The 26978-nt window shown below is 42.1% G+C and overlaps 10 protein-coding genes across 10 annotated transcripts; 5 read left to right on the top strand and 5 right to left on the bottom strand.

Moving 5' to 3' along the window:
* Positions 1–237: 237 nt before the first annotated feature.
* On the top strand, positions 238–678 carry CTAM01_16304 (uncharacterized protein; the record flags this gene model as incomplete). The annotated part of the gene is made up of 1 exon (XM_060532297.1): positions 238–678. One exon carries the CDS (start codon positions 238–240, stop codon positions 676–678), a length of 441 nt encoding a protein of 146 aa, XP_060373114.1.
* Positions 679–1457: 779 nt separating this feature from the next.
* On the top strand, positions 1458–2005 carry CTAM01_16305 (uncharacterized protein; the record flags this gene model as incomplete). The annotated part of the gene is made up of 2 exons (XM_060532298.1): positions 1458–1610; positions 1667–2005. 2 exons carry the CDS (start codon positions 1458–1460, stop codon positions 2003–2005), a joined length of 492 nt encoding a protein of 163 aa, XP_060373115.1.
* A 593-nt stretch (positions 2006–2598) lies between these two features.
* CTAM01_16306 (uncharacterized protein) lies at positions 2599–2973 on the bottom strand (the record flags this gene model as incomplete). Its single annotated transcript, XM_060532299.1, has 1 exon — positions 2599–2973. The coding sequence occupies one exon, from the start codon at positions 2971–2973 to the stop codon at positions 2599–2601; it is 375 nt and encodes a 124-aa protein (XP_060373116.1).
* Positions 2974–4134: 1161 nt separating this feature from the next.
* Positions 4135–5042, top strand: CTAM01_16307 (uncharacterized protein; the record flags this gene model as incomplete). Its single annotated transcript, XM_060532300.1, has 4 exons — positions 4135–4291; positions 4355–4477; positions 4541–4767; positions 4854–5042. 4 exons carry the CDS (start codon positions 4135–4137, stop codon positions 5040–5042), a joined length of 696 nt encoding a protein of 231 aa, XP_060373117.1.
* Positions 5043–5694: 652 nt separating this feature from the next.
* Positions 5695–6723, bottom strand: CTAM01_16308 (uncharacterized protein; the record flags this gene model as incomplete). Its single annotated transcript, XM_060532301.1, has 3 exons — positions 5695–5834; positions 5894–6042; positions 6104–6723. 3 exons carry the CDS (start codon positions 6721–6723, stop codon positions 5695–5697), a joined length of 909 nt encoding a protein of 302 aa, XP_060373118.1.
* A 926-nt stretch (positions 6724–7649) lies between these two features.
* CTAM01_16309 (uncharacterized protein) lies at positions 7650–9066 on the top strand (the record flags this gene model as incomplete). The annotated part of the gene is made up of 3 exons (XM_060532302.1): positions 7650–7838; positions 7889–8500; positions 8977–9066. The coding sequence occupies 3 exons, from the start codon at positions 7650–7652 to the stop codon at positions 9064–9066; spliced, it is 891 nt and encodes a 296-aa protein (XP_060373119.1).
* Positions 9067–9667: 601 nt separating this feature from the next.
* CTAM01_16310 (asparaginase) lies at positions 9668–10708 on the bottom strand (the record flags this gene model as incomplete). Its single annotated transcript, XM_060532303.1, has 1 exon — positions 9668–10708. The coding sequence occupies one exon, from the start codon at positions 10706–10708 to the stop codon at positions 9668–9670; it is 1041 nt and encodes a 346-aa protein (XP_060373120.1).
* A 1154-nt stretch (positions 10709–11862) lies between these two features.
* Positions 11863–13148, bottom strand: CTAM01_16311 (uncharacterized protein; the record flags this gene model as incomplete). The annotated part of the gene is made up of 3 exons (XM_060532304.1): positions 11863–12374; positions 12437–12997; positions 13109–13148. 3 exons carry the CDS (start codon positions 13146–13148, stop codon positions 11863–11865), a joined length of 1113 nt encoding a protein of 370 aa, XP_060373121.1.
* An 819-nt stretch (positions 13149–13967) lies between these two features.
* On the bottom strand, positions 13968–15188 carry CTAM01_16312 (methyltransferase domain-containing protein; the record flags this gene model as incomplete). The annotated part of the gene is made up of 1 exon (XM_060532305.1): positions 13968–15188. The coding sequence occupies one exon, from the start codon at positions 15186–15188 to the stop codon at positions 13968–13970; it is 1221 nt and encodes a 406-aa protein (XP_060373122.1).
* A 4503-nt stretch (positions 15189–19691) lies between these two features.
* Positions 19692–21813, top strand: CTAM01_16313 (uncharacterized protein; the record flags this gene model as incomplete). Its single annotated transcript, XM_060532306.1, has 2 exons — positions 19692–19875; positions 21800–21813. 2 exons carry the CDS (start codon positions 19692–19694, stop codon positions 21811–21813), a joined length of 198 nt encoding a protein of 65 aa, XP_060373123.1.
* Between the last annotated feature and the right edge of the window lie 5165 nt (positions 21814–26978).

Here is a 26978-nt window from a genome sequence, read left to right on the forward strand (position 1 = left end):
GTGGAATGGAGGAAAGGATGGGAGAGAAAAGGGTTGAGGTTGAACAGTGCGGAATTCGAGGGCAGGGTAGCGTCTACATGTACTGCGGCAATCCTCTAGTAATGCAAAACGATGGAGTTAAACAGTGCGGTATTTTAACTCAAAACATCACGTTGTCCAATACAAGCCAACAGTTACAAACAATCACTCCCTTCTCAATTTAATTTACAACTCAAATTGTTTCAAGACCTCGCGATAATGCAGATCACCAACCTCTTCCTCACAGCCCTGACTGCTGCCTCTGCCGTCTCCGGCTCACCCGTTTCGAAGCGTGAGGTTAAGTCAATGATGGCCGCGGGTGTCGCGGAATGGACCATTGAAGGTTTTACCCGCACCTGCAATGCTGAGGATACCTCTTGCGACTATAGCTTCAACATCAACACCCACATCGCAGATCTCACAGCCTGCAAATTCACAACTACCGGCGCACCTGCAAGCCGCGCTGCCTCAAACGCCAAATGTGGAGCTTTCTCTGTTACATCGGGCTGGAGCGGACAGTTCGGTCCGGATGCGGGATTCACAACCTTCTCTGTCACGGACCAGAAGCTTATTGTTTGGCCCGCCTACACCGACAAGCAGCTGGTGAACGGCCAGGCGGTAAACCCTGACCAAAGCTACGCTCCCCAGAACTTGCCTTGATCAGGTCGCCACGACATTCAATGGAATGAAACGCAGAATTTTTATGCCATAGAGCATCAGAATACAGGATATGTCAATATTGTAGTAATCGATTGTCTTAACCCGTCGTATTTTGATGTTTCGAAGCTGCGGTTCGCGAGTGCATACAGGACTACCACCTCAAGTGTTCGTAGGCCTCTCTGTGCATCAGCGACCGCTGTAGACGAATAAAATTGAGTTGCTTACCAAACAATCCCAATAAAAAGCAAATTGCCACTTAATAACATAGAGTTTTGGTGTTACCCATGTTCGGGCTCGCGAAGACCTATTTTAGGTACGTTGTCTTGTCAATCCTCATAAAATATCAATATCACAAGTCTCCGCGCTGTTGCCAGTCGCATGAGCATCACCGAACGATATCACGCAGGCCGTTAACAATTTAACAGCGATTATCATTTACTGGTTCATAGAACGTCCCAAGCGATGTGCGAAGGGCCAAGATCATCACCCGCCCACCCCCCAGTATCTGTCTTGTCTAGATATTCCAATACTGGGCTAGGCTCAGTCAATCATTAAGGTACCTTACTTTATCAAACCCCGGTGGGTGTATGCATTCGGCGGCCCCGCGTGCGGGCGTTGCGGGAGGTAGATTTAATCGATTGCGAAATTAAGTAACGAATGCTCCTGCTCCACTGCCAAAGCTCATCGATTACCCGACCTTAAAAGAGGATATTGTATCCTCTTGTGACGGAGTAGATATCCTGCTCTTCTTTATCCCTCTCACTCGTACCGGGTTCAAAATGGCTCGAGCTCGTATAAACATTATGGACGACCTTGGCTGGGTCCGTGCCAAGTCATTGATTGCCAAAAGACGCGCCAAAAGATGTGAAGTTGACACAAAACTTGGTTGTCATGTTCCAATTGGATGTCGCACCCGAGATGGTTACGCTCAGGTCAGCTTCCCAGAAGTCTGCTCTAGCTTCAAACACTAATCGTACTTCTACCCTAGATATGGACAAAGAGCAATGCCAAAGCGAAAAAAGGCCTCACTGGCAGGAAAGCTTCGAGAGCGTACCTACTTCACATCGTCGCCTACGCGCAACTTCACAAGCGAAACCCAAATGATCATGTGTCACACCTATGTGACAATCCCGCTTGTTTCAATCCTACACATCTGGTCGATGAAACGGCAAGCAACAATAATAGTCGGAAAGGCTGCCCAGGTCCAATCTATTGCTCTGACCACGGTTGTTTGATTGTGAATCTCTGCAACCACAACCCTCCTTGTATTCGACCTCCACGCCAGGATGTGCAATGCTGTTTGTCGCACAAGGAATTTCAGCCCTAGAAGATGCTATAGAGTGTAGATCGGGCATTGTGTTGTGCTAAATTTGAGTTTCATCACTGAACTATGAACGCTTACTTCAATGTGACTGCTGAAGGCACCTGTACATTATGTTGTAATTGCACCACAGCCTAGATGTTCATCAAGAGTATGATCATTTTAAGTGTGTGCCACTGTCGATTGACTGATGGTGACGCTTACGTAGCCACTGGCTGCTACTTTCCACTGGAATGCCAATTCTAATCTACAATATCCAAGGCGCAATCAGGTCATTACGATCGTGAGCGCGATGAGAACTTAAGGACAGTCGTAATATTGCAAGTAGGAAGTTATACTATCCTTGCCACTGGCTACGAGTCTACAAATCCTTCCCACCTGATGTGATGTTGACTAGATAGACAACTAGACTGGAGAGAATGTCGACAAAAGTCGCTCGATAATCCTTCCAGTTAATTAATGCTTCCACTCTGAGAGCCCGAGGGGTACTTCACAACTTGATACTAGGGTCAATTAGCTGAGATTCCTTGACTTGAACTTTAGTGGCAAACATGATCCGACTTACCCACAGCGAATAGGTGCTGCACATCCCTTGTCACTTAGTAGTGGACAGATTCCAAAAATTCGATCGCAGGCTCAGCTGCAGGCTCAGCCTGCTTCTTGTAATGTACTGATTCGAGGAATGAAATTGATGGCTCGGCGTCCGCCTTGGGAGAGCGCTTGTAGTGGACAGACTCCAAAGGTTTGGTTATAGGTTCGGCTGCAGCCTCGGCTTCGGGGGTCCTCTTGTAGTGAACAGAGTCAAGGAACTCAATAGCAGGTGCCGGCTCTGCAGCAGCGTTGGGGGATTTCTTGTAGTGCGTAGACTCGAGGAAAGAAATGCTGGCTTCGCGTGTCTCTTCGTTCATAACACCGGCAGGGGCAGCAACAATCAAAGAGGCTCCTCCGAGGAGCAGAACGTTGAAAATCCTCATTGTGTTTCTTTGTTAGGGGGAGACTGAAGTTGATTCTTTGACAAATCTCTTTGGAAATGGAAAGGCAGTGTGTTTAAATAGCCGTTTCCACAAGGCGAACAACAGTGAATTCAACCTGCTGCTATCGGCGCACTTATCTCAAGTAACCGAGCCAAGGCGTGGTATGAACGCGATTTCAATCACGTTATCACTGCAGCTGATCCAGGCCTGGGCAGGCGTAAGCTTCATCCGCGCCATAGTACATGGAAACTTCTCCGACTATCCACGTCAATCTTGTACATGGCGCGAAGTCACTGATTGCTTCACGTACATCGACATGGGTTATCCCACATGTTTGGAACTTCTGCTGCGGAGCCTACAGGGATCAGAACGGTGGTGAGTTCGCAAATGAATTTAATCTGAGTAATGGAAGGAAATAGAGTAAACACATTGACTTTGGTGCCTGCCAACCTGCGAAGCTCGGTGATGGACTGAGCTGCACGGAGAAGTCTCAAGTAACTCAGTAAAGTGAGTTGAACCAGCAGCTTGAATAAACATGAGCAAAAGACATTGCTTGTTCATAATGTGGGATTCGGGATCTATGCTGACCATATTGGTTGGCTTGGTGGTCGAGACTGGTTCATCTGGATGTTTCCTTCTAGAGAAACAAGCTTTTGAGACCCGCGTTAGCTGCTGCGCATTTTCAAGGAAACCTGGTGGTCAGTTGCATATTCGAACAGACAAATTCGTGTCGATGGAAGAAAACAAGCTTTCTAGATCCGCCCGACTAGACGAATGCAGAAGGTCGATTAGTCGGTCCCGAAAACTGACTCATTGTGTCCTGTGCAGCTGTCGGGCCTCAATGATGTTTTCCTTATCATAAACTCCCCTTGTCTCAAAGATAGAGAAATCCACCCTGTCCGATGGCGAGTCATATTTGCAAGGAGCCCCTCGTCTGTCGCTTCACATCAGTGAAAACTAACTAACGGTCAGCTCTCGGATTTTGAACAACCACAGAGCTTAAGAGAGCACCCTAATAGTTGATACTTGCAATTTCCTTCCATTTTGATTGTCACTTTTCTTGAAGAATCGGCGTCAATGGTGTTCAGTAAGACAGGACAGTCTCGCCACGAACGAGATCTCCAAGCAGAAGAAGAAGCATTCTTCTTGGATGGCGATAACATGCAACTGCCCGCTAAAAAAAGCAAAACTTCATTCGAAACCTTTTCTTTTCCTTTCTTTTGGATAAGCTGTGTACTTCTTGGGCTCTCGACTTGGTTCCACCTCAACCCAGCAGGACCATCGGATTTGCAGTGCGTCAGGAAGCTTAATGTTTTGTGTGAGTCCAGCATCGCACCTCTTTCAAACGATTGGTAGTGTCCCAGACTCATGGGATACACAGCACCCGTTCAAGATATTTTGGAATACGAAGATGTGCAGTTTGACAATGCATTCTGGAAGACCAGCCCTTATAAAGGAAGGCCGACTCCAGAGTTGGAAGCAAAATGGAAGGATCTGTGGTATTGTAAGTTGCACGAACGGCCCCTAGTTTATTTCAAAATGGCCTACTGATCCAGATTGGTATTAGATGGATCATTCGACTTATCGGATGAATATTTACCAGCATTGAACAAGACATCACATGGTACCGGCGGTGACTCCTGGGCACGCACAAAGCCAGGCTATCTTTTGGCTGGCCTCGAAGTTTTCCACAACCTTCATTGCTTGAATCTCGTACGTCAGTTTGTGCACAGATCCGAATTCGATTATAGCGACGATCCGGCCTTCCACGGTGGAGAGGATCTTGTGCTTGCCGTAAGCGCTCCCCAAGTCCAAAACTTTGCATTGAGTGACTTGACTGGACTGATTTGCTGGTTTGCTTCCGAAGCTGACTTCTACAGCATGTTGATCATTGTATCGAGGCATTACGTATACGACTGCAGTGCTCGGCTGATGTAACCCCGTTCTTACACATAAATGGCTCTCGGGGTATTCAGCCAGACTTCAACTCCCAGCATAGGTGTCCCAAGTATGATCGCATCGTTGAATGGGCAAAACAGCGCCAGATCATGGTGGATACTCCGAAATAACATGCAGGTCACCAAGTACCTAATCACCACATGCGGTCCAGAAACTTTGTGCTTCATTGCTAGGAGCTAGATGGTTCAACTTCCATTCTAGTCATTTTTTGGGAAGCGGATGACGGACGATTGAGTTAAATCGCTAAATCCTAGCGAGACGAGTAAAGGACAAGATCAATGTCGGGCAATATTGGGCGATTTTGCTTGGCCTTCAGCACAGCTTGCGAAGCTGCCAGAGGCGCCCAAGTGGTTCATTCCATGTGCCCAACCAAGGTTGTTAAAGACAGCATTTGAGGCTATACATTCGTTTATGTTCGATATGGACACATTTGTCCCAATTCTCAACGCTCGGTCAATTTAATGTTTCTGCTTGAAGACTGCTAAACTTCGATACTTGTCGCTGGAAAGGATCGTCGCCCCGTCGACTTAATCTGAATCATCTTTACTGTTCAAACAAAATACAAAGACTCTCATCTCCTGCCTTACAGGTTCCAAATTCGAGCCATACCTAATCGGGGCAACTTATGCCTGTGAAGCACAGGGTGACTTGTTGCAAGGCGCAATGTCGTGTCGCTCTGCACCATTTGATGGACAGGTTCCTAGTGACTGGCCACTCTTTGTGATTTCCGTGCGTGCACTTCTCGTCGTAGACCACGGGGCTTTAGTATAAACCAACAAGGATGTCACCACGGACGCGAGCAGTCAAGTGAACCTCGGCTTCCAGGTCCAACTTGATGCCAACCATCAGAGCAGCTTTGGTCAACTTCCCGTTCTCATCAACAGGGCCTCTGAGCAGGTCACCTGAAGTTGTATTAGCAAAAGAGGGAACTTGAGCCGCGTATTGGAAATCATTGGCATACCAACAGGGCCATTTGCGGTGCCAGACAGGTTGGGCATGGGGACAGGGAGGCCTGGTGCGGGCATGTTTCCCCTCATCCCTGTGTTGGCTGGTGGGTAGGATGTGGGATAGGCAGGCGCACGAGACTGCTCTTCCGCTGGGGTCTTTGCTCTAGATGACAGTGAAGATTAGACGTCGAACCCAACAAAACGGAGCTAATGTTGAAGCTTACGGGGAAGACATTGTGGTTAGATATCTGACAACTTGATCTTGCAATGAATGCTGGAGCTCCTCAGGTGAGCTTGTTTCGTCTACTGGTTCGGAGTTGAGTAGGCCACGTTCTTTCAGAAATTGCTCTGAAAGTGATTTGATCGAAAGTGTCGGGCTGGTGGCTTGCGGTTCTTTCGGGGCCTCTGCGGTCGTTTTCTCCCCTATCGATGAAAGAGAGCCTCGTTTTGGGTGATGGTGTTGATGACTGGGATCGTCAGATTGGTGTTCCTGTGGTAGTGACTGAGCACGAGAGCGGTTGGCTGGTGAAAGGTTGTCGGTTGCGACTCGAATGGGGATCTTGAAAGAAAGGGATCTTCTGAGGGCTCCTGGCACAGCAGAGTAATCCTCGAATGGCTTGACCGAGGGTTCTATAGGGGCAGCGACAGCAGATATCCGCTTTGACGAGGTGCTTGAGGATCGCGACGCGTGATTTGGCCTTCGTGGAACAGGTGGTGGTTGCTGCTGTTTGGCGTCAAATTTTGCTGATATTGTGGCGATGGGGGAACCTGTTCCCGCTGGCTTCTTTTCAGTGATTGACGTGGTGCTCTGTAATTTGGATTGAGATGTGACTTGGTTGGCCATGATGGAGGGGGAGCATGGTGAGCTTTAAGCTTCGATCCCGAACTCGGCTGACAGAGCCCGGTATAATTACTTGATGCTATCCTCCTTCCCCATCTATGCCTCTGGAATCATATTTGCTACAGAACCAGCGATCAACTTGGTAGCAAAATGACATCGTCTGATGTTGAAACCAGCCGCTCGGATCGTATCTTGCGTCGTGTTTTGTCGGTCTTGGCCAGAACGCGTCGGTCGGCGCGGTTCGCTCATGCGGAATGGCACTCTTGTTTCCAGAACATCTGAAAAATGGTTCGCATGGTACGATGTGGGTGAGTCGATAGAACGTTTGTGGGTTGCATTGGGGTTCGCCTGTGTCTCAGGATGTCTTCATGGGAGCTTTGACAAGGGTCCTGCAGCTACTGGACCCTGGTCAGGGTCCTTGTGCCGGAGAGTTTCAACAACATCAATCAGGGACCACCAGGCACTATCGAAGATCTGCAGCATGGGCATTGTATCTGACATCTCTTCAAAAGGCATAGAATGCCGTCTTCTGTCAGAAGCTGCCAGGAAGCTCCACAGGCATCAGCCGATGATCTCCAATCCTTTTTCTAACGTCTCTTCTGATCTTTCGAGGTTTCGAAGTCTGAAACACTCCAAGCATTATTCTGACTTATGGGGTTGAATCGAACGATTTCCCGAGACTATCGCTACCACGCTGTCCTCAACGGCCTGAAATGAGCGGCAAAACGATTGCCTGGTCATCCACTCACCCGTGTGAAAGAGACAAATCGCTAGGACTACTGGTGGGCAGAGTCGCATCTCACTGACGAAATCCTTCAAGTCATCGTTACGTGGAATCAGAGTTCCCGCTACAAACCATCTCTCAACTGTCCACAGAGCTCTAGATAACACTATTATCTTCCACACAGCCTTAGCAGATGCAAAGGGAGATGGCTCTCTCACTACTCATCAGCTTCGCCACTGCTGTGGGCGCCTCTGAAGGCATTAAGGCTTCCATGGCCAGATCGCGTCGAGAAGAGCATCGAAGTCGAAAGAACAACCTTGTATTGCACTGTCCCAAGTCATCACAGTTCAGCCCTTACCTCGAAGGACGTCAAGTCGTCCTTTCTGGCGATAGAGTAAGCTTTCTCCATCTCCTTGCGTATCAGAACCCTAAATAATTGAACAGCTATTTGTGGACACCGGCACAGCTCATGATGTTCCTTTCGGTCACCCGTTCGAGGGCTATTATCTTCCTTACCCGGACTCACGCTTCTCGGGGCTAGTGAGCACTATTACCCATGAGGCACCTATCATGAATTGGATATTCGTCGATCCCGTTACATATCAAGTCCGCTTTGGCAACCGTGCCATTGCGGATGGTAATGTGACTGGGCCGTGGGAGTGTACTCGACAAGATCGTAGGCTTACCTTTTGTGGATGGGAAGGCTTCTGTGCAGTCTTGGAAGATAGTGGTATTTGGGGATTATATTTTGACTGTGATGGTGACAGCCTACGCCAAAAGATAAAGCCCGAAGGACGCATAGTCATCGAGATTGAGCTTATACGAAGAGAAATGAGGACGGGAAAGCCAGAGTATCTCGATCCAGAGGGGGAGGCTACGGATCATGAGCAATTGACACCGCAACCGCCGACAGATGCCGAGGAAAACTTCGTATGTGGGCATAAAGACGTGGAGCCAGAAGTCAAAGAGCACGAACGGTCTTCGGACATGAAATTCTTAAATCACGACGACGGCATGTTTGCATATGATTTGATATCAGAGAAGAATAACGTCAAGGTATGAGGTTGAGGAAAATGTCACGTCAGCTCACATAAATAGGCAAGGACTTGGGCATCACTAATGTTATTGTTGCCAAAAGCATTGCAAAGTTCCCAAAGTTATGTACTTACAAGTACGATGAACGCCAATTCATTTCATATTACAGGTATCAAAGATAAGCTAGGATATGTGAGTGTATGCCTTACCATATGTCAGGGTGGCATGAAATGTATTGGAATGCGTTTCGGGTAAGGGCCTGGGATTTACCTTCTCCACGATGAATGAACAATGCATCTCGAGTAGAGATAAGGCAATTTGGAAGGAGATAGAGCCTGCTAGATGAAGTATGTTATAAGGAATCACATGTTTTGTATATCTACTCATTAGCTTGACGGTTCATAGAAGCCATATTGAATTGAAAGTGGTGGTACACTTGTCAGTAAGACAACCTTCCGGCAAGGGAGAATTATAGCACTTCGCTGTATTTTCTCTAGGTATCTGATGCACATCAACCCCTCCAAGATGGAAGTAGGTCTCTGCAACAGCCCGAAGAGCCCTACCTCCCCTCTTCCTATAATGGATAAATGAGGATAAAGACTGGCGAGGGATTGCCACGCAAATCTTCACGCCATCAAACCCTCAATGAGAGATAGATATGAAAGATGAAAAATAAGTTTACACTTCCGTAGTTATGTGATACGGAAGCTTGTCTAAGACCATGACAGGACTGGTTCTGTCTTTATGGTGATGATGCGCTATGCACAGCCAAGGCCTCGCCGTGTTGTTCAAAATTATAGTGGCTGCGCCTGTCCTTATGGCATTGCCATTATTCAAGAGATATCTTCAATTGAATTAGGTTCAGAATTTATATTTTGCAGCACATATCCATCTGTCTTTCATTAGCCACCTTAGCTGTCAGGCACCGTGATTTTAATAGTCAAGTCTTGTCATCCACTGCCTGGCAGGGGAGAATCGCATGTGATTATTGCACATTCGTGTCAACTGATGGCCCTTATTATGTTTATATAGTCAATAAGAATAAGTAACTGCGGGTTGTCCCGTTAACTATGGCTCGAACAGATCGCTCTATTAAGACTTCGTTCCGAAAGAAACCCCCTTAATGCAGGTGTAGCATGAGACCAAGAGTGCCATTTCGTAGCTCGGCATGAATCTCCTTAAAGCAATCTAAAGATTTCTGAACGCCTCACAGAGTATGTCTTTGACATCCACTTTAGTCTCATCGCTCTTACTAATCGCAAGTTGGACAACGATTCTCGCTATCCAGGGGCTGAGGTTGTTCCCAGAAATGATGCCCATCTTCTTGTGGTCTTCACTGTCGGTAACATTCCCAGATAAAACTCGTACCGACTGAACCACCACACAGCCACCTTTAATGGCAACATCAAGCCCAACTTTCTCTGCCGGTGTTCCTAGTCCAGGCGCAAAACCCATGGATATGATCCCCCTTGCTCTAGCCTTGACATACGCGTCGATGCCCACGCTATCAGCACCCACGTAGCTGCACACTATGTCGACGCGCGGAGCGTTGGCAAGCATTTGGACAGTGAACCCAAGATTTGTGGGAAGCTTTGGCGGTTCCATCTCGTCGAATTTGACTTCGCCCTTGATAATGCGACCGATGGATTTGAAATTTGGCGACTTAAAGGCGTCGTGATTCTGGGTGTGAGTTTTAGTGACAAAACGGGGCAGATGTATTTCGTTGTTCAACACCACCAAAACCCCCTCATAATCATGTTTGGACATGTAAGCAGCCACGCGGAACGCGGCGATGAGATTGGCCGATGCATCTGAAGATGTTCCATTCAAGGGGCTCATGGAACCAGTGACGATGACTGGAGTCCTCAGTCTCAAGACCATAGATAGAGTGAATGCAGTCTCCTCAAGGCTTGCTGTTCCATGGGTGATGATGATGGCCTTGATATCTTTGTCTCTAGACAACCCTTCGCACCTTTGACCAATATCGTTCCAAACTTTGGAAGTGACCGCAGTACTATCGATGGATTCAAATTTCTCAGGCTGGATGCCGACGTCGAGCTCTCGTGCAACTTCATCGATCCCGGTATTCTTCCGGAGTTGATCGATTGTAACATATTCACCGTGTCCAACAGAGCCGTAATCTACATCGTCAGGGTTTTTGGCCTTAGTTCCGATGGTACCGCCCGTGGCAAGTAATGCAAATTTCTTCGAGGCGGCGACTTCGGTCATTTTATAGATTGAAGTGAGTGGGATCTTGTGGAGCTGAATGAATCAAGAATGTTTCATTTTCGGCAAGGTCTTGCTCGAAACTTAGGGAGGAGGAAACCGCGAGAACATATTCATACCTAATCCAAATCAGATCCAATCATTTAGTCTTGCTGTCGCTACCTCAATCAGGCCATATTCGTTGGCGGTAAATGCCTGTTTGGAGTGAATGCATCACCATAAAGAAAGCGAGAAAACATGCTGTTTCATTTAAAATCCACTCAAATGTAAATGTCGGTTCAGGTGTTTGCCAAGTCAGGCTATTCAGTAGAATGGAGATACTTCAAAGAGGCGCCAGAAATACATCGGGAAAAAAGGAGGACACGACTTCATGAACAGTCACTAGAGAATTATGCTTTGAGAGCCAATATTGGCCCAGAAATCCACAGGTTAGCCGGGTTTTGCATCCTCCAAACTAACACAAGCAAACCTTGATATCTTTAATCAGCCCGTAGGGCGCTTAAGGTCGGTCGGCAAACAAGCGCTAGCGCCGGTGAAGAAAACTCTTCCAACCGCCCAGTGAGCTAAATACGCTGATGCACACCCCCAGAGACTGTTGCTTTGTCCGAGTTGGCACGGTGGCGCAATGACGTGGTTGATAACATCCTACGCATGGCTGTTCTTGGTAAAGGAATCCTGACTGTGCCATCAGCCACTGCGGAGGTGCGCAAGCAAAATGCTGAAAGCTCAATGCTCTGTGAGAAGATTTGGAAGGTTTGGTAGATCTTCAGCGCACTGCCATTCTGTTCATACGCAAGCAGAAACCTGGTTCATCGCGTTTGGTGAACAGCTCATCTTCTGATTGCCGAGCACAGGATGCTCTAGTACTTTGTCATCGTGAACACCAGTGGCACGCCGCGTGATAGCACAACGAGAAGCGGACGACGAGAGTAGAAGTGGAAGTTTGCAGAAACTTCGTTATCAGTCAACGAACAGCTAGATTGTCCTTTTCTACGCTGCCGACTTTGTTCCTTGAAAGTGATCGAGGCGGCTGCGACTTGCACAACAAACCAGTGCTCAACGCGCTCCTTGAACACATGGATTGATTGCCAGTCCAGTCCTTGCAAAACGCCGGGAAACTGCTTGCCTCTGCAGGCATTGCTAGAGAGCGATCCCAATCACTCTTCCTTCTCATCCTCATCGTCATACCTACCCAACCGTCCAAGCGGGCTCACCATGAAAACATCCTCCCATCTGCCGCTAGCAGCCTTCCCATCCCAGTCTCCACCACTGTACAGAGGTAGACGCAATTTGCCTGTGCAGTGCTCGTCGATGAAGCGGCAGACCTTCTGCATATCGCCCACAGTGAAGTCATCCATGAACCACAGCATTGTGCGGGGGACGTCTGCAGGGCTCAGGCGCTCAGCGTCGACAGATGCTGTGGGTTCAATGGAGGCTCCTCGCGTATTCTTCCGTCGGGGCAGAGATTGTGATGGTGCAGGAGATGCACCGACTTTCTTGCTATCATCGTTCGGTATCTTGGATTGCTTTCGGATCGAAACAGTTGCTCTGGGGGTCGATAGCGACTGGGGGTCGTCTTGGGGGATTTTCGATTGTCTTCGCTTGGATGCTGACGTCGAGGATCTGGGCAGGGAAGCTTTTGTGGCCGGTGTTGATTCATGTCTCGATGCTAGGCTTTGAGTCAGCCAAGGATTGATCAACCATCGTCGGTTGGGAATAGGAAGGGCTTACAGCGTCGTCGTTTGTCGCTGGTAATTTCAGAAGGCTCGACCAGACTATCCCTCTTCCTCTTCGCTGAGTGTCTTGCGGCGGCAGGAGTTGTGACTTGAGGCTTGGGCTCATTTGATTGACCCTCTTCCTCGCCACTTGCATCCCCTCGCGCCGTGGGCCCGAGTAGCGCAGCATTTACACTCTCATCGTTTACGTACCCGCAGTAGTCTGTCAACACGTCCGGCGCATCAGCGCGCATTTTCACGACTGGCTCCCAAGAAACATCCTCTCCCTCGCTCGTATACCCAAGCCATTGCACTAGTACTTGCCATTGGCCCCGAACACGTCGGTGGCGTAGCAGACGAAAGGGATGGTAAAGCTCTCCGATTCCTAGAACATCTTGGCGCGTCTTGCCCGGAAAGCTGGCCCAGTAGTCGCATAGCAATGTCGGTTGATGCTCCTGGACATCCCATTCGGAAACATCTAGGCGGGAGCCTTTGGCGAGAACGGTAAGGGTCACGAGCGCGGTCTCGGGATCAAGGGTATGCGCTACGATTTTACTGATCGCGTCATAGGGAATGTCTGCTCGAGGTTTTGGGCGTCAATGAGGGCGCAATAGAATGGGAATGGGAGCGCATGGGGAATATGAGAGAGCTAGGCAGAGAGACTTTGGCAGTTGGAAATTCTTCTTACCTTGCTTCGCAAGCTTCGACGAGGGTCTACCTCGAGGCATGGCTACAGGCGGAGAAGAATTTGAATGCTAGTATTGAGGGCAGACACAAGCAAAGAACGGAGTCGTGATCGGAGAGCAAGCAGGATGCTGCGGGAAAGTTGCGCTGTCAATGAGTTGATCGCGTGTGAGACGCGTTCGCGTCTGGCAAGGTAAGGTAAGGTAAGGTAGCACTGCGTCAATATTTTTTCTGGGTCCGGGGGCCCGGCTCCGATGTGGACCCCTCTTGCTGCACCCGATCTCTGCGGCCGCTCTGCGAATTTCCCCTCCCAGTCCGCAGTGATGGCCGTTCTTAGAATGAAGTTCTCCATGGGGTACAGGTAGTTAGCAGGTTTCTACCGGTGCATGGGTCAGAATTGGTCTGGTTCGGCATGGGCCTGGGGTCGTTACTCGCTGCGATACCGGCGTGACGGTGTGGTCAAGGGCCGAACCCCGCAACACGGCATCAGTCCCGGGGAAGAACAATCTCGACTAGAGGCATCGTTGCATGTAATTGAAATAGAGATGATCTGCAGAACCAGGCAATTCCGAGTAACCTCGTCAAGAATATTCATTTGAAGCCTCAGGCCGGCCCAGCTTTCGTAGGTGAGCTGCAAATGACTTGTCAACGTTGATGTATGCATATATACATAATAATCTATCTATACTCTACGCGAGGGCGGACATCTGCAATTTGTATGCTGATATGTATGCACTCGCCGTGCAGACTGTCTATGATGCTCGCCTCCTTTGTTTATCATCTATCTATGTAGTCTCTATGATCTATTGGAGGAGAATGTCGTGTGTCTCGTCTGATCGCGCCAGGCCCATCTATTTCATCGTCTATTCGTAGGCCCATCCAATTCGGAGAAGCTTGTAGCCACTCTCATCCCCTCGTCCCACTCCGCTCCGTTTTAGCAGTTCTTCTGATTGCAGGATGGCAAGCCTCTTGCCGTCTGACCGCTTGGGGCTGTCGCCAGCCGTGAAGGCAGACTCTACGCTGTCGCTGACGCCGTTGAAACGGCCATTGCGCCGCACTGTGACCAGGAGCCAGAAGACGCCAGAATCTGCGAGTAGACAAGTCGCACAGTCACGCAGCCAGAAAGCGTGCTCCGGCGCGTAGATGACGTCGGTCGCGATGATGATGTCGGCGGGAACATGGAGCGGTGCATCCAGGACAGGTGCTGCCCAGTCGAGAGCGGCGGTCTGTACGTGGGCGGGATTGGCTGTCGCGAAGTTGAGGGCAACATTGGCGCGTAAGTTCTCAAGCACAGCCGGGTGGTAATCAGTTGCCACGATGGTCGGACTAGATGCTCCCAAGTGAGGCAGCGTTTTGCCGAGCATGAGACTCACAAGCCCCGTGCCGGCGCCGAGTTCAATGATGCGCGGCGAAATACCCAGTCCAGGTTGGGAAAGACCAAAGCGCTCCGGCGAGGCACACATGATGTCCGACAGGACGATGGAGGCGCCCCAGCTCTGGAGACCGACATCGTCCGGGTCAGCCGAGTTTGTACCCGCTAACCTGTCGTTGAGTCGGATGGTGACTGGAACACTTGCTGATGGTGGTTTGGGGAGCGAGAGTTGGAATGCGAAATCGCGCGTGTAATCCTGATCCTTCTCGGCCGAGGTATCATCGTCTGGTGGGGCGGCGAAGAATGATTCGAGGATGCAAGAGGCCTGGTCCAGTGCGTTTTGACAAGCGTCCTGGGATTTAAAGCAAGAAAGAGTCTCGGCTCTGGCGATTAAGCCAGTCAACCAGCGCTCGGCGCAATTGCGCTCAAAGACGTCGACTTTGAGAGCGGCTATGTGGTGGTCTAGGCCGTCAATCTCCTCATGATCGTCGTCTGTCTCCGACACGTAGCCAGAGTCGGCGAGAGATGAATCGTGATGAGCAAACTTTTGCGTCTCGGGGCTAAGCTGAAAGGCGACGGACACGGCCAAGGGGCAGTAGATGACGGAGAGGTTCTGTAGGGCGGCGGCGACATCGGCTTCGGTGAGCTGGTTCAAAGTGCGCAAAGGCGGAAGACTGCTTGAGGGCGGCAGCGGATACGCAGCGGGGCTCATGGGTCGCGACTCGCCTCACTACGCGGAGGCTGCAAGCGAGAATTGTGCTACTCGACAATACTTCATGGACGGAGAGAAGCACAGGTAGGGCGTGGGTTCGTGGAGAAGCATCAAATCGCGAATGAGTTTGTATCCCTCATGGTTTGAGATGAGGCAACCTGGAAGAGGTCTTTGCTTGATGAAAAAGGATAACGACTGCAAGGTTCCGAGTCCCCTATCTTAGCGTGTCTGACACGAGCATGGCAGACCCGCTTTTGCCTAAATGAGGGCATCGTGAAAAATTGTTTTAGTAGCCCTATCCTTGGACTGTTAGACCTTGCCACCTTGGGAATCGGGACCGGGCAGCTGGAGAAGAACTTAGCGGTATCCTCAGGTAGGTGGGTCGGGGCCCTCTGTTCCGGCGATTCCCGTCAAGGAACAATCTCCCGGCTACCTCCATGAGGTAATCAAAGAGAATCCAAATCGTACCCCAGATCAGCCCGCCCCATATGCACTGAGAAATGCCGGAAATCACTCCTATGATAAGAGTGCTGGCAAATACCGCAGTGAAGGAGTATGGTGTTTTCGACGCCGCCCGTCCAGACCTGCCAACCACCCGCCCATTGCCCTGGGGGAGAAAACCATGAAACGCGGCAATTTCCATTTCCTCCAAACAAGTCTCTTTGCACGTGACGAGTCAGGACCCCAGACCCACCTGTCTCACATACCTTGGTATGTATTTGCACACCCCAGAGGCTCAGTCCAAGTCCACGCAACCACCAATTAGCACCTCATTATCCAATTTGAGACTGGTTGGCTGGATGCCTATCTTGACCCAACTTGACGACGTTTTCATGGGGCCGGAAGGGACCGAGCCTAGCTGCCGAGGCACGGAGTACGTAGACAGCGCCCGATCACCGCTCCGTCCAAACCGTCAGCTTTTCTATCATGAAGACCGTCCAGTGACCTAGCCTACCACTGCCATTTTCTCCAGCTTCGCAGTGCTAGACCCCGATAGATCGAGTCCATAGTCTCTCTACTTCGGATACCAACCTTGACGCAAAGCTCAAGTCTAGAGTTTCTGGGCCACTCCTTTTGACATGCAGAAAGGGGTTCCTAAACAGGGTCTTGATGTTGCAGGGCTGCTCACACCCTTTCTCCCGCGCCCGGCAATTCATCATACCTCACCCCACAAAAGTGATTATCTTGCAAGGATACAATGGATACCCGACTATCCTACGTTCAATATATCTTTCCCCAACTAGCTGATTACAAGCATAGAAATGCCGGTATCTGATGTGGCACACTCTGGATCCAATTACGGTAATTAAAGCACGTTGAGCGCGCGTCCCTTTTGGACGCGTTCATGGCGCAATATCGTCAATGACCGTCCTACAGTGAGACTTCACCTCCATCCTGATTTCTATTTCTTTAAAAGCATCGTTAATCGCCATCCGTACCTTGTTCTTATTCTTCAAACCATAGTTCATCCATCTCTTACCTTCTTATTCCGACATCTTTACCATGGGACGCGGAAGGCGTGCGTCGCCTCCGAAACTCCCACCACGGTCTCTTTCGCTTACTCCAGATTCCAATGTCCCCTCAACTTCCAAAGCTTCAAACCCGCATAAGACCATCAAAAGATGTTCCAACACTATGTTCGAGCTTTGGTGTTGCTCTAGGAAGAGGGCTTTCAGGGCGTGGCTTCAATTGGTTCTTGGGAATTCCTCCTCGAGTGGAAGTTCTTACAGACCCGCAAAGAGGACGCTAAATGGATGCATACTCTGCCAGAAGAGACCTACCAAAGCTGTATATGCCCTTCGTTCGACTTACCATCTATAAGTGTGTGAATACTAACATAAGTACGACGCCAAAAAGGGGTACGTTGAAACGAGACCGGTCTTTCCAGGGGTGAGGAAGAAGGAAGCAAAGAGGCAATATGGCCATCGACTGGCCATTGTTGCTTTCCATCGAAGGGCTACCAAAGACCGTCTATTGGAGGGGTTGGACGTAAGCCACCTATGTGGACAAACTAACTGTATCAACCCTGGGCATTTGGTTGTCGAGTCGAACGCTGACAATCATGCGAGGAAACGGTGCCGCGCTGCTGTAAGTATTCACTAATTTTATTTTGTCTTCATTTGGACTCGAAAGTTGATCATAAGTCAGCTTACATTCACTATTATCGGAGACAAGGCACGCAGGAAAAGCTGGAAAGGCTGGAAAGGCTGGGAAGGCTGGCAAACCCGGGAAGGGAGAAAAGGCTGGAGGGGCTGGAAAGGGTGGGAAAGGAAAGGGAAGGAGGCTTCCGATGTCAAGCCCAAGTTTGAAGCAGCCTCGACTTTCGCCTGTACCCATGAACCAAGATGTGTGAAGTTCGTGGAGGAAGAGTATATGGATTAGTTGCTGGAGTCTGGCGGTCACCGCTTTCACTTTTTGCACATGCAAGTTGCATCTTCCTTTGTACAACAAGGTAATATAGGGTAGTGGTTCCATTAGCGTAGAGATGGCTCAATTTGGGAAAGACCTGAAAAGTGTATAGAGATTAAGCTTCCTGGTTCCGAGAGCGCAAATATTACTGAGACTTGATGATCAGCAATGGCTGGAAGTCGGCACCGCACATACTGTTTGCAGGCAAGCGGCGTAGTGGCGTAGCTACTAGAACGAACTGTCAAGGCTTTATCATCCTTTCTTTATTGTACCGAGTTTGGGAAGGCAGATAATATCCTAGTACTACTTGAGTCAATTCCGAGACCGGTTGTGCATGACAGTGAATCTGAGATTCAAGAATGAGGAGCTGGAAGCAGAATTGGACTTCAAGTTGACCATTCTCATGTGGTATCATCATCATGCGTTTGCAGGAGGGAACATTGCCTTTGGCTGGAGTTTGAACGTGCTTGAGACATGTATATTAAGTCATAGGCCTTGTCATCCTTCTAGTAGCTAGCATGAGCGTTGGCCTATCCAACGTATGCGACGAAAGACTTCACCTTCCCTCAATATTAAAGTTCATTCCAGCCCTTGACTACGTGGAGAGGAAGCACGATCAACTTCTATTCAAAGATTTAGCCAGAAAAGCGTCTTAGAATTTGCCGTACGATCGCAATAGGAGCATTGATATGGATTGTAGAGAATGATTGTATTAAAAAGAATTTGCAAGCCGGTGTAAATCGCGGTGATTATGTGGCCGGGTCACGCAATATGCTATGAGTCCACGGACGGTTGAAGCCATCGCGACAGACTTTGGGTATTAATGCGAACTTTTGAGTTATTGCGTGACAGCATATCGGGGCAACAACATCCACCAGAACAGGAGTGTTGGCATATGATGCCTGATAATAACAAGAATTGTCCTGAGCTATGTGATGTGCGGCACGACCCATCAATACGAGACCAGGAAGAACATGGAGGTAGGACATTCGGATGACGAAGTGGCGAGTCTCTATGGAGTCTGTCCCTGGACCCTGTTAATTGTCGTACCTAGATTACCAAAGCTACCGAGGAATCAAATGTGAGATGTGCGGTATCAGTTTGGCTAGGAAGAAACCATGCGTTTGGAGCTCGGCTTCGTCCGATAGAAAGACTTCATAAGGTATCTAAAGTGAATGTCGAGAGCCAAACGCGAGTGACTAAGCACGCTTGATGACAGTCACTTAGGAAGTCTTTTCACCTAAAAGAAGTGTACTGCAAACGAAAGACTCGGTCTAGTGGCAGACTGAAGTCAAAAGACGAGTGCTGAACGCGTTGCTGAGCACGTGCTCGCGAGGCAAAATGACGGGGCATCAGATTTTGGGTTTAACAGACGAAGCTTCAGCTCAGATGACCACCAATTTGCTTTAACGAGGCGCGACATCAAACCAGTTCCGTTTGGAATCCAGGCCGAGCGTCGACGAAAGATGTTAATATCACAAGCTTAATCTGCGTGTGTTTGAGAACGTGGATCTAGAGCAGGCGCGTCAGACGGAAGTTCAGAAACCCAACAACCCCCAGAACTCAATTCCAGAAGCCATCAAGTACCGTACCTTACAAACATGCAAAAGCACTCGGTATATCTCATCACTTTAGATATGTGTGCCGAGCCTGGCCGTGGACTGCGAAGGTGGTGCTGCACGTGTGTAAAATATGTCGTGTCGTTGGGAAAGCAGCATGGGCTTTCAAGAGTCTCTACGAGCGTACCGTAAAGAATAAGTGATGTGTTTGTAGGAAATCTAGCTCCTTCAAGCGATCATTTGTCCATCATTCTTCGCACGACTCAGCAAGGATACCGCGGCGTTTCGCAGCCCTGGGCATACTTCAGGCTATAGTTTACTTTCATGATAAAGGTCAACGAAACAAGGAAGCCCGGATGATACCCGATCGCCTTTGGACACAGGCGGTTTCCATGGTTCAAGGGAGGAAAGCAGGGCTGATAGATTTGTCGACGTCGTTCAGTATTTAAACCCCATTCCTCACTGATGGTTCTCCTGATGTGTCTGCATGCCTTACACAAGTGCCAGATCGAACTACACAATTGTTTCAATCACAATGGGCTTTATGAAATCATCTCTGGCGTGTCTAGGGGCACTTGCCGTCCTGATCATCGCTACCCCTATAGACAAAATTTCAACCCCAGCTATCTCTGCTCGTGCTGAGGCTACCGTCTTTATGTGTGACGACACCCGCTTCAGAGGCCGCTGCCGAACCGACGTCCTTCAGACAGGATCCTGCTGTGAGTTCCGCTCCCACACTAAGCCCTTATCTCGATGCTTAATCGGTCGCTATAAGCATTTTACTTACAGAGGAGCTATGCATAGATAATGTCCCGGAGAGTTTCGTTGACCGCATCAGCTCTATTCGTAATAATGATAGGAATAAAGATACTTGCACTTGGTATCGGTAAGTATAAACCTTGAGAACAGAATTGTTACTTAGAACCTTCTTGACTAAGAAGGACATTTCTTAAATATAGGGAGCGGCAATGTCGAGGGGAGTTCTATAGTAACCAGGATGATAATAATTTAGCTGATGGTAATGGCCGCTTTAACGATGCTATCCGAAGTTATGAGTGCAAGAGAAAGTAAATAATACTAAATAGTAATAAGAATACGTATTATTATTTCTTAACAGCAATTTATTATTATTAAAGCCCATAGTTAAGTAAAAAGAGAAGAAAATTTATTATTTAATTATAATATTAAGATCTATTATTAATTTAACTTTCTTTATTATAAGTTCAAAAGAACGCTTTGATAATATTATAATATTATTACTTTTCTTTCTAGGCTATGAGTCAAACATTAAGTCTAAGATAATTAAATTATATAGAAGATTATAAAATATAATATAATAGCTTTTTTTATTTAATAAATATAAAGAATTAAATATAAAGTAATTAGGTAGTTAAAAAACGAACTGTGTAATTTAATATATTATTAAAACTTATAATATATAACTTAAATTAACCCGCTTAATAAGCAATAATAATTATGATATATTAAATATATTAATATATTTAATACTATATATCTTTTTAGAAGAAAAATCTTATAAAATGCGTTAAATCATAATAAGTAAGAATAGAAAACTTAGTATATTAAAACAACGGGTCCCGTTTTTAAAATATATATATTCTATATATTTAAAATATAAAGTTTATTAAAATAATATATAAATTAAAGTCTAGTATAATAGATATAAAGAGGTAATAAGGGACACTTTTATAAGAAAAATAATTATATATAAAAGAAGGTTATAAATTAAAAAAGAAATATAATTAAATTACTTAGACCTAATTTATATAGTAGTTTTCTTTTTAGCTTTATAAGTATAAAAGATTAACCTTAATAGGATTACGCTTTTAAAAGAAATTATATAATATATTATATTTTTTTTAAACTTAATTTATGTAGTGGTTTTTTTCTAGCTTTATAAGTATAAAAGATCGACTTTAATAAGATTATATTTTTAAAGGAAATTATATAATATAATATACTTTTTAATTATATAATATGCGTAATATACCCTAAGTACGCGCTTAACGTAACATAGTAATTTCGATACGAAAACTATTATATAATTTAGGATAAGTAAGCTGCCCTTTTTGTTATATAGCGGCGCTAATTAGAAAGGTTAATAGTAGAGGTTAGTTATAATAATTAGCTATAATAGTCGGCTATAATAATTAGAGGCGGCCCTTAACTATAGAGGTTTTAAACTTTAATAGTAACGTAGAGGTTTTTAAAAAAAGGGCTAAATAGGTTAATATTTACTACTTTTTGGAGCTTATAAAGATTCTTTTTATTCTTATTACTTTTAATATTACCTAAAGCTGTTCTCTATTTAAACTAAATAAATTTACTAAATAAATTTACTAAATAAATTTACTAAATAAACTTATTAATATATAAACTACTATCTTAACGAGAACCTACTCTACTCTTAGTATATAGTTAGTAAATAGTAGGCTAAAGATACTCGTTAATAAGTCTACCCCTCTCGGGCTAGGCGCCCTCGGCTAGCTTAACGCTATAGTTATCGTAACTAACGTAAATATACCTAAGGATTAGTAAAGTACTTTTTAATAATACGAAATTTAGCTAAGTAATAATATAAATACTATAAATAGCTAGGCTAATATAAACGTTAAAATTTAGTATATCGATACTAGTTTAAAAATTATATTTTATAAAATTAGAAATCTTTTTAATATAGGTTATATTATAAACGTAAGGGAATATATAAAGGGCTCCCTAACCCTTAATAAGAAGGAGTATATAATATAAAATCTAGCTATTTATGCGGGCTAGTACTAAGAGGTCTTATATACGTTAGAATAAGTATAGTTCGCTTTTTAAATAGCTAAAAGTAGGGAAAAGTCGGGAGCTATTTTAATTAGTAGTTAAGTATAGAGCGTAATATACTTAGTTTTCCTTAATACGTAATATATAGTACGGCCCCGGTAAATTGCTCCGTTGGGGGGGTATTATATATTATATATTAAGGAAAACTAAGTATATTATACTCTATACTTAATTATTAATTAAAATAGCTCCCGACTTTTTATTATTTTTAACTATTTATAGGGCGAGCTTTACTTATTTTAATATATATAAAACTACTTAGTACTAGCCTATATAAGTAGCTAAGTTTAGTACGATATTTATTTATATAAATATTATTATTACCTAGGGGGGCCTATAGGAGCTATTTAAAGTACTAGCTTATTATTTTAATTTTATATACTTTTAGCCCGCTTATTATAACTATTATAACTAAGTTAATATTAATATATAAGATTTTAATATTCGTATTAGCTTAGCTATTTATAGTATTTATAATATTACTTAGTTAAATTTTATATTATTAAAAAATACTTCACTATTTTTTAAGCGTATTAATATTAATTATTATAACTATAATATAGAGCTAGCTAAGAGTACTTAGCTTAAGAAGGGTAAACTTATTAACAAGTATTTTTAAGTTCTTATTAAAGTAGTATTTTAATTACTAACCTTTTAACTAGTTATTTAACTAGTTATTTAAATAATAATTTATATATTAATAAGTTTATTTAATAAGTTTACTTAGTTTAAATAGAGCTTTAGGTAATATTAAAAATCACAAAGATAAAAAGAATTTTTACGACTTTTAAAGAGTAGTAAATATTAGCTTATTTAGCCCTTTTTGTAAAAGGCTCTACGTTACTATTAAAGTTTAGAACTCTTATAATTAAGGGCTGTTTCTAACTATAATAGCTAATTATTATAGTAGATTATTATAATTAACCTATATTAATAACTTTCTTAGCTAGCGTTACTATATAAAAAGTAGCTTACTTATTATATAATTAAAAAGTATATTATATTTTATAATTTCTTTTAAAAGCGTAATTATATAAAAGTTAATTTATTATATTTATAAACTTAAAAAGTAAACTACTATATAGAGTAGGTTTTTTTTAGTTTTATAAGTATAAAACATCGACCTTAACGGGATTACGCTTTTAAAAGAAATTATATAATACGGTATACTTTTTAATTAGGAATTAATATACGGGCGTTATAGATTAATATACGGGCGTCGCTTTTATATAAGCGTCGCTATTTTACTTTTTAATTAGTTTAAAAAAATAATACCTCCTTATAAAAGTAATAAAAGTAATTATACTAATATAGCTATTTTTATTATCCTTTTTAACCTAAGCTCTACTTTAAAATTCTTAAAAATAATAATACTACTATAACCTATATACTTATTTAGAACTACTATATTACCTATTTAAGAGTTATAAATCTTAAATTAGTTAGTAATATAAGCTTTTATAAATCTTAAATAAGCAAGGCTTTTTTTTATTATATACTTAAAATATATAAAAAGTAAATTATAATAACGTTTATTTAACTACTTTGTTTAACGTAGTTATAATAATTTATTATTATTATAAACTATTTCTTACTAGCTCCGTTTTTTTTAAATACTAAGCTATATTAGCTATTTATTTATATAATTTCCTATTATCCTCTCCTTATTAAGAACGCTAAACTAACTTTTTATTTATTATTAAAATAAGCTCGATATTTAGCTTTAACTTAGCTAACGTATCTCTTTTATAAGCTTAGTTAATATTAACTTATTCTTATTCCTAAATAAGTAGCCTCGCTTCTTATTATTAGTACTTTAGTTATTATAAATAGTACGGGTTTAACTAACTAGCCGGCCTTTTTTAAATAAGGCTATTTATAATAAAATAGGCTATATTATATTTTTTAACTTATTCTAAAAAAATATAATAATCTTAAAATTAAGGATTTAGTAATATAAATTTAAAAAAGACGTTTCTTAAAAATGCTATTAAGAGTATACTTCTTACTTATTAAAAATAGCTAAATTTAATATTTTAAAGTAGATTTTATAATAATATAAGATACTTAGTTTTAATTAAAATAATATAATTTAAATTATAAAATTTAAAAAGGTTTAAAAATAGCCTCTTATTAAATAATATTACCTTTTTTATAAACCGGCCTTATATCCTAATTAAAATAAAATATTTTAAAAAAAGTATTATTTAAAGTTTACTTAGGTACTTAAAATAAGTACTTATATACTCCTAGCTTATAAATACCTCGTCCTTTAGGAGCTACGCTTTTACTAAGCTTATATAATTACTAATTATATCCTATATAATATTAATAAGCTAATATGAATAACTAAGACTATTTAAAAAATAAGTTTTAATATTATTATTACTTAACTTAGTATTAAAAGTAACGCGAGTACTAAAGTTTTAGTATTTTTAAATAAAATAACGGGCTTATTATATTTTTAAAAATAAGTATATTATATAGAAATACTAAAGGATTAGGCATTAGTTATTAAACTTTTTATAGAGCTTAGTCTAGGTTTTTTTAAAAATATACTTAGTCTTAGTAAAAATAATAAGCTTTTATATTATAAGGACCTTAAAATATATATAAGGGGGGGGGTTATTAATAAGTATATTAATATGAGCCTTATTCTTATTACTTAGTATAATTATTATTTATATTAATAACTAATATCCCTCGTTATTAAACCTACTACTATTATTATTATAGCTACGGTCCTTAACTTACTTCTACTTAACTTTAAATATAATATTAAAATTAATATAGTAAATATAAAGTTATTACTAAACGTCCGGGAACTACTTGTTTAATATAATTTTTATTTATTTATCGTAATTTATAATAATAATAATAAAGTAACTAACTAAGTATTAATTTATAAGTTAGTAAATACTTACTAAAAAAAACCGGAAACCCTCTAGTCTCTCGTTATTAATAAAGCCGAACGTAATATTATAAACAAATCTAAAGTAGGTCTACTTAGTAACTTAAAAAAGAGGGAGCTTAAAATAATTAGTATTATAAGTATTATTAAAGCTAATTACCTTAAAGAATCGCTTTTATATTTAAAAATAGTAAAGAAAAGTTTAAATAAAGCTAATAAAGCGGTTTAGCTCGTTATTTACTAATTTAATAATATATAAAATCCCTCGCTTATTAAATAGCTTAATTAACGTTATTATTAATAAATATCTATTTAATTTCTCTTAGTTAATACGGGCTCTAACGTTATAAATATCCCGCTAAGTAAATAAAAACTCTAAGAACTACTCTTAAATAATAATACGTATATTATAAGCTTAAATCCTAACTCGTCGGCTTATAGTTCTAATAGTATCCTTAACTACTTTAATAAGCTTAAAATATAAAAAATATATAAAAACTTTAAAGCTAGGGCTATAATTATATTAATTATACTAGGGATTTAAATAATAATATAATAACTACTTATCCTCTTCTTAAGCCTCGGTAATAACTTATTATTCATAACTATATTTATAAAACTTATATTATTAAATACTAGCGCTTTATATAGGCCTAGGCTTATTAAACCGATTATATTAAAAAGTATATTAAATAATTTGGCCTCGAGCTTTATACTTATTCCGCTATATAATACTCAATCTATTAGCTCTTATAAAGTTATTAACTTAGTTAAAAAAGGTATTATAAGTTTATTTTAAATTACTAAGAATTATCAAGTTTAGGATTTAGGTTATAAAAAAAAAGAATCGGTTACTTAGAGTATAATAAGAGGTTATAGTTTAAAAAGACGCTTCGTTTTAAATAAAAAATAGTTATAAAAATAAATAGGGTAGTAAGTTAACTTAAGGACCCTATATTTATTACTATTAACAGATATATTCTTATTATTAAAATAGTACTATTATTGGCTATTAATTAGTCTTAATAACTTATTTAATAAACTAAAGAGTATTACTAAACTACTTTATTATAAAATAAAAAGGTTACTAAGACTATTTATTAAGGAGAGAGGGGTTATACTTTAAAGAAAGTTATAAAAAAGTAGTTTATTAGGTTTTTATTATTCCCTTAGGGAAATAATAAGTAAAATATAATAAAAGCTCTATATTAAAATAATTATTTATAAGAAGTTACGTGTTTTATAATATACTAACTAAGAGCTTAATAATAAAGTCGTATTATTTTTTAAAATTACTAATTTTATAAAATTAGCTAATACTAAGGTAGCTACTTTTCAAAAAAAGAGATAATAATAATTAGTTAAATAATAATAAAAGGCTATAATTAATTAATAGTCGTTCTTATAAAGGGGGAAGTCTCTTAATAAAAATATTATTTTAAAATTAGCCTTAGGGAACGTTTCTAATTCTAATTATAAAAGCTATTATAAGTAAATACTATAAGTTAAATTTCGAAGCTTAATAATATAACCTAAGTATAAAGAGAATAAAAGAATAAAGGCTTACGATATTTTATAAATATTTAGTAAAATCTAACTATATTAATAAACCTTTTTTAAACTAATTAAAAGGTAAAATAGCGATGCCCGTATAAGAGCGACGCCCGCATATTAATTTATAACGCCCGTATATTAATTCCCTATATAATATACCCTAAGTACGTACTTAATATAATATAATAGTCTTAATATAAAAACCGCTATATAATTCGGGATAAGTAAGTTACCCTATAATAGCGCTAGTTAAAAAGGTTAATAATAAAGGTCGGCTATAAAAGTTAAAAGCGGCCCTTAACTATAGAGGTTCTAAACTTTAATAACGACGTAGAGGTTTTTAAAAAAAGGGCTAAAAGGGCTAATATTTAGCTACTTATACTAGAGCTTATAAAGATTCTTTTTATCCTTATTACTTTTAATATTATTTAAAACTACTCTCTATTTAAACTAAATCAATTTACTAAATAAACTTCTTAAACGAACTTATTAATATATAAATTACTA

Source organism: Colletotrichum tamarilloi (genome assembly GCF_030869305.1).
Source record: "Colletotrichum tamarilloi strain Tom-12 chromosome Unknown Scaffold_223.1, whole genome shotgun sequence".
In the NCBI taxonomy this organism is placed as follows: domain Eukaryota; kingdom Fungi; phylum Ascomycota; class Sordariomycetes; order Glomerellales; family Glomerellaceae; genus Colletotrichum; species Colletotrichum tamarilloi.